Below are 11,431 nucleotides of genomic sequence, written 5' to 3'. Positions count from 1 at the left end.
ACTGCTCTGCCATAATAGGCTCGCTCATAGGCGCTCGGCCATACTAGGCTATGTATCTTGACCATGCTGGGCTCGCTCATAGGCGCTCGGCCACAGTAGGCTCGGTATATAACTTTTCATCTGATCAGAGGTTGCCCAATAGGGGCCTGCCCATCGATTATAGCTCGATGGTAATGAAATTACTGTAATACTGTATATATAGGCTTGCTGCTCTCTTGACTGGAAGAAGACAATACTAAATTGAATATAGAGTCTCGATAAGGAATAATATTGTAACTTATGAGACTAGAATAGTGTGAATAAATTCATGAATATGAACTTCTCTTTTGTCTCATTACTAACACATGTAGCTACGAGATCATGCCAAAATGAAGGAAGGCTTAGCCTTAACATACCTTATCACACTCTTTTAAATCACCAAGTTGAACTCGCCTCTTCTCACCTTAATCTACAACAACGATAATAATACTATCATTAAGTTATGAAATGTATAACTATCACACAACGAACGACATGCTTATTTTGTATTAAAACGGACAACATTTCCCCTATAATCCTTACTTCCTCCAAATTCAAGATAACAAAAACAACACCAAAAACAACAATAACAACATATATACATTATTTTCCAACTTTATGTACACCACATAATACTACAAAACAGCCCAACACACCCCAATCTCTTCATACATAGTAGTGTCAACAACCCCGAAAATGTTACAACGAACGAACAGCCCAACATCCTGCATTTATGTGGTGTTTCTCCACACCCTTCCTCCTCCAAAACTCCACAAAACAGTAGTAAATCACGCAGCTCAATAGCAACACCAAACAGTCCACAAAACAATCCATAAAACAGTCCGCTACAAGTAAATAACTCGAACTCACGGCTTCCGTTCACCGTCCCGTGAGTTCTTATAAATATAGAACAACTTACCATGCATCTACAACTGTAAAGAATGGATGAAAGAGAGCAGTAAAATTACCTTATTTGTGGGATAACTCAGCTCCTATCTTGGTTCTTCAAACTCTAGGCTTTACCTCCAATTAGAACTTGAAAGGGAGAAAAAATTAATTGGGGTTTGTGGGAAATATTTGGGAGGATTTTTGCAGAGATTAAGTCTGGTTATTATGCCCTATTATCATCCTAATATATGAAGGGGATAGGAATTTAAAAAGGCCTCTTTGATTGACCCGAACTGGCCCAGGTTTGGACGACCCGAACTGGCCCAGTTTTGGATTCTTGTTTAAGCAAGTAGGTGACAGTCTGCGCAGTCTTGCCAAAATACCCATATCTCTCTACTCAGATATCATATTGACAAACGGTTTAATGCGTTGGAACGTAGACTCATAGATCTTTAAATTGATGGGTGGAACACCCCATAACTCTAAGTATATTGGGAGAAAATTGCAGTTACATTTGAACCAAAGTTTCAGTAAAATTTATGAACGTAACTTGTGATGACTTTCATCGACTTTTGTTCCACCACTCTCTTAACTTCAAAACATAACATACGTCTATCATACGAATAACATAACTCGTAACATAACCTCCGTATCATGTAAAACACCCTGGTCTCATCCTAAAAGTATATGCTATAACATTCCCAATTTGTCGGCTTTCGACAAAACATTATTTTCTTTCAATTCCTTTAGCTTCTAAACCTTCCAACCCTCTTTGTACTTGTTGTTCATGATATTCAATATTTGTAACTTCCGAGGTAACATGATTAACTTGCTTTATATATTTTCAAAGATGATGTCATTTTTGGGTCCTACATTAGTTTGCTCACGATGCAGTTTTACGTACAAAATAATATAGGGTGTAACATTTAATGCCTATTTATATGTGTAGGAAAAGACCTAAACGACATAGCCCAATTCCAAGTCAAACAGGGAGACGAAATAAGCCTTCAAAATCTGGATCAGGCTCGCTATGGACCGTGCCTCGCGAGGTAAAACACGAGATGCATCTTCCCTTAGACCGTGTGGCGCAAGACATTCAACGCGCTCATCCTTGCCTTACCCCTCGCGTCGCATGCTCCCACGCGAGCTCAGAGGCTCGCCTCGCCAGCTCTAACATGAGCTTCTAGGCGTGCTTCGCCTGTTGCTTTATTTTTTCATTGCTCAATTCTTTATTTCTTCTTTCCTACTGTTTTCAAGCATGCTTTATACGTTAAATATTCCTTTTGCTCTAATTTCATCTCCAATGTACCTACACATAAAATAGACTCCATTACGCTCAAATAAAGTATAGTTTAGCATTAAAGCACCTAAAATGTAAGGTAAATAATGTACTAAAATATAAAATTCTAGCCAAACATCAATACCCCACACTTAAACGTTGCTCGTCCTTGAGCAATCAAACTACACTTATAGACACGACCTTTTTAAGCAATTCACTTAACTCGTCACACCAAGAATCCTTAAAATATACTAAGCACAAAGGTGTAACATCCTCACCTCAAGAATTGACTCACAAATACCATGCATTATTCATAATTCACTTACTTACTCTAACATGGAGGTCAATGACATTACCTTTCCGTCATGAATCACGTGCCCTCACACAACAAAAGAGATTAGTTCCACACACAATAAGTTTAAGACCGTAGGAACTCGCGATAGGAAGAATTCACTCGCTCTCAGAAATAACATTCATATGCCACAAATGATGCACCGTAGGCTTACCCGTAGTGTAATACTCTACTAATCGAGCTCATTCAGTCTAGGATCAAGTAGGACTTTATTTGGTTATAATGTAGGCTGCGGGTCGGGTATGATACATTTAGATATGAGTGATTACACCTCCCTTAAGCACTTTAATACATATACTTCAACACTCAAGCACATACTTATGTCAAACCAAAACTCTACCTTCACATCAATGTGTATTACCCCATACTTCTTTAAGCACAATTACATCACTAGCCACCACCATCAAGAATTTCTTTTTTATACAATACAACTATATGTACTTTTTCAAGTGGCTTTTATTGATATATTTTTTTTCTTCTTTCTTTTCAAAATGGTGCACTTTTCTCCTTATTTCATTTGTTTTACTCAAAAGCCAACTACCACCCCACACTTTAACTTTTACATAATTTATCACAATTCAAGTGCTCATGAGAGGTGACAAGGTTCAAATATATGGTCAATTCAAACAAAGGGTAAGGCTTGTAATGTGGTTACCAAAGAAACAGGATTATAGGCTCAAAGGGGTTAACTACGTTATATGACATTTACGTGGGTAAACTATATATATATATGGCTCAACAAAGAAATGCCTATATTACTTCCCAGACTGAACAAGACTACTATTTCGCTTTACACACACGGGGCAAGTTCTAGACATCAATTGCAATGCACAAAATACATACAAACCTCACACAGACATGTCACATAACTCACTCAGGATTGGTTTTATCACGACACTCTAGTCAAAGTAGTTAAGCAAATTTAAGAACCTACGATTTAAGGTACTTATACTAGAGTCAAACACTGAGCCTAAGCGTCATAACCAGAGTACTCACTATTCTCAAGGCATAACAAAGTCAAGAGATATCACTGTAATTCAATTCATAGCACAGTGGTTTCTACTCTTAAAAATTAAAACTAACTATACCCGGTTCAACTAAAACCCTTGGAAAAGAACCGCGGTCCAAAGAGAAACCATGGGGGAATTACTACACTACCTATAAAGAAAATCCTTTTTTTCTTTAGAATTAACTCCCTCAAGAAAACTGTCTAAGAGATCCACCGTCGGGAAGAGTCCAATTTTTCTACTTAGCAAGACGACACTACACATTTTTATCATTTTTTTTTTAAAAAAAGAAAAGGCTTAGACGACACTAACTACAAAAAACTACAAATTCAAACAAGAATAATATTTACAAGTTACCACCCCACCCTTATTTCATGCAATTTCCTCAGTGCATACTTAAACAGACAAAACAAGAAAAATAACAAGTAGGGTGTATGAAAACTCCCTGATCAAGCCTCGTCGTCGCCTTCATCCTCTAAGGCTTCCCATTCCTCATCTTCTGCTTTCTCATCATCATCATCATCATCATCATCATCATCATCATCATCATCATCATCATCATCATCATCATCATCATCCGACTGCTCCGGCTCAGCCTCGGACTGCTCAGGTGTGTTGACATCCTCATCCTCTGGGAGTCTGTAGCCATCACCAAGCCCAACCAGCTGCTGAGCATGAGCATTGAGCGGGAAACGCTCCTCCAATATGGCCCTCTCTTCTGTAGTGGCCGACCGTCCCCCAATCCGAAGCTGCAAGTCCATCATCCCATTATAAATGGGCCATAAAGCTGTCATCACGAGCATTGCGCTTGGCGTCTGTCATTGATGACATAGCAGTCTCCTCCTTAAGCCGGGCGCTTGTAATATCCATTAGTCGTAGGAGCTGATTAATGATGTGATCGAAAGCTTTCTCCTCCCCCACCTCTTCTTGTCTCAAGTATTGAGTCAACATGTTTGCGAAGGGCATTAGATCAATTCTCTTGCTAGTTCTCACTTGAGTCATCTGGTAGCGGATCAAGTGGCCCACATTCACCCGATAGCCAGTCATGATGAAAATATAGCACACACGTCCTCTCACGGCTAATAAGAGTGTCATGATTGCAAGGTAGGAGCCGTGTATTAATCAATTTCAGCTATTAAGGTAGGAGTCATGCAAGGTAGGACCCGTGTATTAAGAGTGTCATGATTGCAAGGTAGGAAATATAGCACACACGTCCTCTCATTTTCTTCTTAGGGAATTTTCTATGACGATTGGTTTTCTTGTCCCGAACCCAAGCCGCCACAGAATTGACACCACAAAGAGTGCGTCTCAGCTCTCGATATGTAGGACGGGCGATGAAATTGTCCAAGGGTTCCTGAGGAACATCTGGAGCACCTAAGAAATTGCATATTGCTGAGGCTGAAAAATCTATCAACCTTCCCCGAATGGGCACCAGCTGCTCAGGATCCTTTGGATCAAAACCGGCATAAAATTCTCGAACCAGATTAACATTTATATCCCTTGTATTTTTGAACACATAACTCAGCCCCAAATCATTAATACCTCTCCAGATTGCTTGATACTTGTCTTGTAGGAGACGCTCATGAATAGCAGATTCTGGATGTATATGTCTCGGCCTACAACGTCTGTACCAGTCCTTAACATATGGAGGTATGCTCTTGAGTCCAAACTCCCTTTGTCCTTGATATTGTGGGCGAGTGGCTGCTATAGCTGCCACTGCTTGCAGTCCTTCAATTTGACTTGAAGTGACTTCACCCCCTTTTCTCTTCTTCGGTAGAGGTGCGGAGGGAGCCTTAGCCTTAGACGGAGCAGTGGATGTGGCCTTGCCTTTACCGGTGTCCTTCCTTGGAGGCATGTTTGTATCTACACAAGTGAGCATTAATCAGTTTAGGACGCATTGCAAAATTCAAAACATGGTCTTGCGACCCCACACTTAAGAGTTCAACACATGATTTTCAATAATTTTCGAGGTTACTCAGACTTCACCTCATCTTTTCTTAGTATGAGAATCAAGCAATGACACATGGGTGCTTCCTCCAATTTCGAAGCATCGGGCTACCAGTGAGCCACCCCACACTTAAAATTTTAAAGTGGTGCACGGCTACATAGCACTAGTCTTACAATCCCGGAGACTCGGGCTCCTACGGGGACAAAAAATGCCTTTGAGGCATTATGACAAACACTTAGCATGCACTAGTTCCATGGGAGTGCTTGTAGGGATGAGGGATTGCCTCACCCTCCCAAATCGGTTTGGGAGTTCCGTGCTACCACTTGTTCACATAATAACAACACCATTCTTATGGGTTTCGTGGGGTTGAGACACACAAACACATTGTTACAATGAAGAACAACCCCAAAATTTGTATCCAATGACATGCATTCACCCAATTCGAAATTGCCAAAGAATTGAGGTTGAAATCATACCTTAGATGTTTAAGAGGAGGGATTGCCCTTGAATTGATGTTGTAGGTGAAGGAAAGAGTAGAGGAATGCTTGTCTTCAATGGGGTTTGTGAGGGAGGGGGTTTGGCAGTGTGTTCTTGGCGTGAGTGTGTGAGCTTTTGTGAGCAGTGAGGTTTTGGGTGTTTAGGTTAGGTTTTAAGGGAGGGGGTTAAAATAAATCGAAAAATTCACTTACCTGGCGACGCGATGATACTGCCTCGCGAGGTGAGCTCCAATGCGAGCTTTGGGGTGCGCAACGCGAAACTCCACGCAAGATGCATCTCGCTGCAACCCTTGTGAGGCTAGTTCCCATACGAGCACTCGATTTGGCAACGCAAGGCTTTCTACCTGGCCAAGCTCGCTGGGGACCAGGCGACGTGAGGTTCAATGCATGACCCGCCAAAATTGCCTGCAAACATGTTATTTCCTATAAACGAAAAAGAAAGAAAGAAAAAATTCTAACTACGCTAAAAATCAACTACTAATTGGGTTGCCTCCCAACGAGCGCCTTAGTTAAAGTTACGGCATGACGAATACAACATTACAATGGGTTGCCTCCCATGAAGCACTTGATTTAACATCGTGGCATGACGCAGGCACTCGACTTAAGGCTCGCTCAACATTTTTGGCTCTAGCAAATGAGTCACCGATACTACTTTCGTCTCATCCATGCTCAAATAATGTTTCAACCTGTGACCATTGACTCTGAACTTGCGAGAGCCATCTTCTGAAGCAATCTCTACGGCTCCGGTAGGATGAATCTCTAGCACACGAAATGATCCTGACCATCTTGATTTCAATTTTCTCGGGAACAACCTCAATTTCGAATTGAATAATAATACCACGTCTCCCGCCTTAAAATTTCGCTCAAGAATGTTTTTGTCATGCACAAGTTTCATTCTTTCCTTATATAACTTTGTACTCTCAAAAGCATGGTAACAAAACTCGTCAAGTTCATGCACCTCTGTGACTCTACTTGTTCCAGCGACCTCCAAGTCCAGATTTAATTGTCATAATGCCCAGAAGGCTGTATGCTCTAAATCCACCAGTAAGTGACATGCCTTTTCAAACACCAATTTGTACGGTGACATACCAATCAGAGTTTTGAATGCAGTGCGGTAAGCCCATAGCGCATCATCCAATTTTTTCGCCCAATCAGTCCGAGTAGCATTTACAGTTTTGGTCAAAACACTCTTAATTTCTCTGTTTGTCCCCTCGACTTGCCCACTTATTTATGGGTGATACAGAGTAACAACTGTATGGCGAATGCCATATTTCTCCAACAACTTTGCAAAGGCTCGGTTGCAGAAGTGGGTGCCCCCATCACTGATGATAGCTCTTGGCGTGCCAAATCTGGTGAAGATATTTTTTCTCAGGAAACCAATAACTATCTTCGCATCATTTGTTGGAAGTGCCACGACTTCTACCCATTTTGAGACATAGTCCACAGCTACAAGGATGTACTTGTTATTATATGAGCGGACAAATGGTCTCATAAAGTCGATTCCCCATACGTCAAATACTTCCACCTCTTTAATTGGGTTCATGGGTATCTCATGTCGACGGGAAATATTCCTCATCAGTTGGCACTCATCACAATTTTTCACCCAGAAGTGTGCATCTTTAAACAGCGTCGGCCAATAACAACCTGACTCCAACACTATAGCAGCTATCCTTACACCTCCAAAATGTCCTCCATACGGTGAAGCATGACATGCCTGCAAAACAGAAGATTGATCTATCTCGGGAATGCATCTCCGGATCATGTTATCAAGACAAATCCTAAACAAATATGGTTCATCCTAGAAATATATGCGACAATCACGAAAAAACATTTTCTTTTGCACAGAAGACAATTCATAGGGAACAATACCGCTTGCCAGGTAATTTGCAATATCTGCATACCTTGATGTAGCCTCGAGGCTCGTTGCTAAAAGTTGTTCATCTGGGAAAGTCTCCATGATCTCCTTCACCTCAACCTTCTTTTCCACTCCTTCAAGCCTGGACAAATGATCAGCAACTTTGTTTTTTGTTCCCTTTCGGTCACAGATTTCCAAGTCGAACTCTTGTAGCAGTAGCACCCATCGAATTAGGCGCGACTTTGACTCCTTTTACTCATTTAGGTACCTGAGGGCAGCATGGTCAGTGTAAGCAATTACCTTTGAGCCTATCAGGTATGACCTGAATTTATCAAATGTGAACACCACAACTAGCATCTCTTTCTCTGTTACTATGTAATTCAGTTGGGCACCACTCAAGGTTTACTTTCATAGTAGATTGGATGCATGAATTTATCTTTTTGTTGCCCAAGAACTGCTCCCACAGTATAGTCGCTTGCATCACACATCAGCTCGAACGGTTGCCCCCAGTCGAGGGCTACTATGATTGGTGCAGTCACCAGTTTCTTCTTCAACTCCTCAAACGCTACCCTGCAGTCATCAGAAAACAAAAAAAGGGTGATCTTTTTCAAGCAGTTTACACAAGGGTTTAGCAATTTTGGAGAAATCTTTTATAAACCGTCTGTAGAAATCGGCGTGGCCAAGGAAACTTCTTATTGCTTTGACGGAAGTGGGTGGTGGTAACTTTTCTATCACATCAACCTTTGCACGATCTACCTCAATGCCCTTACTTGACACTAGGTTCCCCAAGACTATACCTTCATGTACTATGAAATGGCACTTTTTCTAGTTGAGCACTAGATTAGTCTCCACACATCTCTTTAGCACTCTTTTCAGATTCTTAAGGAAGTCATCGAACGAGTCTCCCACCACTGAGAAATCATCCATGAAGACTTCCATTATGTCTTCTACCATATCTGTGAAGATGGCCATCATGCCACCTTTGAAATATGACGAGTGCATTGCTTAGGCCGAACGACATTCTCCGGAAACTGTAAACGCCATATGGACAGGTGAATGATGTTTTCTCTCTATCTTCTTGCGTAATAGAGATCTGATTATACCCTGAGTATCCATCCAGAAAGCAAAATTGGGACATCCCAGCCAATCTATCTAACATCTGATCAATGAACGACAAGGAAAAATGATCTTTTCGGGTGGCCTTGTTCAATCTTCTGTAGTCCATACAAATTCGCCATCCCGTGACTGTTCTTATTGAGATCAACTCGTTGTTCTCATTTTGCACAACAGTCATTCCACCTTTCTTTGGCACACATTGAACTGGGCTAATCCAGTTGCTGTCAGAGATGGGGAAAATGATTCCCGCATCTAACCACTTTATCACCTCCTTTTTCACAACTTCTTTCATGTTGGGGTTCAGTCTTCTTTGATGTTCTCTGGAAGGTTTGTGGCCATCTTCCAGTAAAATCTTATGCATACAAAAGGCCAGGCTGATACCCTTAATGTTTGCAATGGTCCAACCAGTTGCAATTTTGTACTCTATTAATACCTGCAAAAGTTGTTCTGCCTGCACATCTAACAAACCAGATGAGATAATAACAGGTAAAGTTGAGTTAGGTCCTAAGAAAGCATACCTGAGGTGAGGTGGTAGCGGTTTCAGTTCCAACTGTGGTGGCTCTTCGATCGATGGCATAGCTGGAGGAGTGTTTCTTTCTTCTAAGTGCAAAGACTCAAATTCTAGCTCTCTTTTCCGGAACCCTTGGCCTTCAAGAGCCAGCACCCACTCCGCCAAGTCCTCTCTATTTACTTCTTCTAAGTTCATGAGGCAGGATGCTAGAGGGTCTTTAGCATTCAGAGTCTCATCTTCCTCCTCCGAAATTACATCCACAGCTTCTATCAGAGAGCAGTTAGCAAATTCACTTGGTCGCTGCATAGACTTCTGCATATTGAACGTTATCTTTTCATCGTTCAGTCTCATTTTTAGCTCTCCAGTTTCACAATCAATTAGAGCTCTCCCAGTAGCCAAGAATGGTATTCCCAAAATTATAGGAATCTCTTCGTCAACCCGGCAGTCCAGAATGACAAAATTTGCTGAAAACACAAACTTTCCAACCTGCACTAGTATATCATCAAGGATACCTGTTGGCCTCTTCACTGTCCAGTCGGCTAGCTGTAGTAACATGGATGTGGGTCTTGCTCTTCCAATGCCTAACCTTTTGTAGATAGCCAAGGGCATCAAGTTTATGCTTGCCCCTAAATCACACAATGCTTTAGAAAAAGCATAACTGCCTATTATGAATGGGATTGTGAAACTCCCTGGGTCTGACAACTTCTCAGCTATGGGTCTCATCACGACAGCACTACAGGTCTGGGTTAGTGTAACAGTGGCCAAGTCTTGGAAGTCGAACTTGCGAGACATCAAATCCTTCATCATTTTGGCATACCCAGGCATCTCCCTAAAGGCGTCAATCAGTGGAATGTTCACCTAGATTTGTTTTAACATCTCCATGAATTTATTATACTGCTCATCCTTCTAATATTTGGCCAATCTTTGTGGGAATGGTGCTGGAGGTCGCTTCCTTCCTGCGATTTGAGTTTGATACTGCTTGGGCACTACTTCTACTATCGTTTCTTGCACTACCTCAGTCTCCTTAGCAACCTCTTTTTCTTTGCTTGTGCTCTCTTGTGCATGTTGTATTGTTACCTCAGTTAACCCTGTTGAATCATCTACCTCAATGGGTACTGGCACAAGTGTTTTAGTTGGTCGGCTTTCGCGAGCAATTTCTTACTCTAGATCTATGTCTCTACCATTTCTTAGACTCACTGCCATACGCTGCTTTGGACCCTGCTCTTTTTGATTGACATGGGTGTCCACAGGTAACGTCCCTTGGGGACGATTATTCAGAGCCATCGATATCTGCCCTAGTTTAATCTCAATGCCTTTGAAAGCTGAGTGGTGCGATACTACCTTTTCATGCATCTGCTGTGCCTTTTCTTGCATTTGGTGGATCTTTTCTTCCATTTCCCGCTGGCCCCAATGAGTTGTTGCACCATTCCTTTAATTTAAAATAACCTATAATTTTGTCGCACTATCTGTTATTTTTGAGGCTGTTGATAAGCTGGCTGCTGATTTTGTAAATTGTATCCTTGTTGCCTTTGGTAAGGCACAACTTGACCCTGTGGTCTCATAGCTCCAGGATTACTGCTATTATTGTACTGCTGCTGTGCTGGTCTATATTGCTGATTTTGTTGCCTCCAATTCTAACCACCTTGCCTCTGTCCTCCATAGTTGGCCACATAGTTCATATTTTCCTAATAGTTCTGGTTGTCACTTTCCGCACTCCACGTGCATACATATGGTTGGTTAATGCACGATGTACATAAACCCCCATTAGTCGCATCAACTATGTGTACCTGCTTCTTCTGGCCTGATTCATCGATCTTTTTGGTGAGGATACTCATTTGCGTCATCATAGTGGCCATATTTTTGGCTATGGAGTTGTTTGGGTCCAAAGCCATTGAGTTAACGACAAGAGTGATCGTAGAGTCTCTTGTCATCCATCCTGAGTTTAGAGCCATTTTATCAC

At 41.6% G+C, this 11,431-nt stretch overlaps 1 protein-coding gene across 1 annotated transcript; it reads right to left on the bottom strand.

Moving 5' to 3' along the window:
* Window positions 1–4,691: 4,691 nt before the first annotated feature.
* Window positions 4,692–10,866, bottom strand: LOC138901481 (uncharacterized). The gene is made up of 8 exons (XM_070189249.1): window positions 10,669–10,866; window positions 8,948–10,329; window positions 8,251–8,414; window positions 8,113–8,152; window positions 7,866–7,986; window positions 7,242–7,703; window positions 6,334–6,412; window positions 4,692–5,407 (listed from the first exon to the last, which is right to left on the bottom strand). Exons 1-8 carry the CDS (start codon window positions 10,864–10,866, stop codon window positions 4,692–4,694), a joined length of 3,162 nt encoding a protein of 1,053 aa, XP_070045350.1.
* Between the last annotated feature and the right edge of the window lie 565 nt (window positions 10,867–11,431).

This window comes from Nicotiana tomentosiformis, chromosome 11, assembly GCF_000390325.3.
Source record: "Nicotiana tomentosiformis chromosome 11, ASM39032v3, whole genome shotgun sequence".
Taxonomy (NCBI): Eukaryota; Viridiplantae; Streptophyta; class Magnoliopsida; order Solanales; family Solanaceae; genus Nicotiana; species Nicotiana tomentosiformis.
Note: the sequence above shows the minus strand (reverse complement) of the source record. Positions and strands in the feature narration are given on the sequence as shown.

Bases quoted from the DNA above. Each gene is read 5' to 3' on its own strand.
- LOC138901481 (XM_070189249.1), bottom strand. From the start codon at position 10,866: ATGGAAGAAAAGATCCACCAAATGCAAGAAAAGGCACAGCAGATGCAT. The intron at 10,330-10,668 runs GTGAGTCTAAGA...AAACAAATCTAG, and splicing joins GTCCAAAGCAGCGTATGGCA to GTGAACATTCCACTGATTGA. The intron at 5,408-6,333 runs GTAGAAAGCCTT...TCACTTGTGTAG, and splicing joins TCCCCAGCGAGCTTGGCCAG to ATACAAACATGCCTCCAAGG.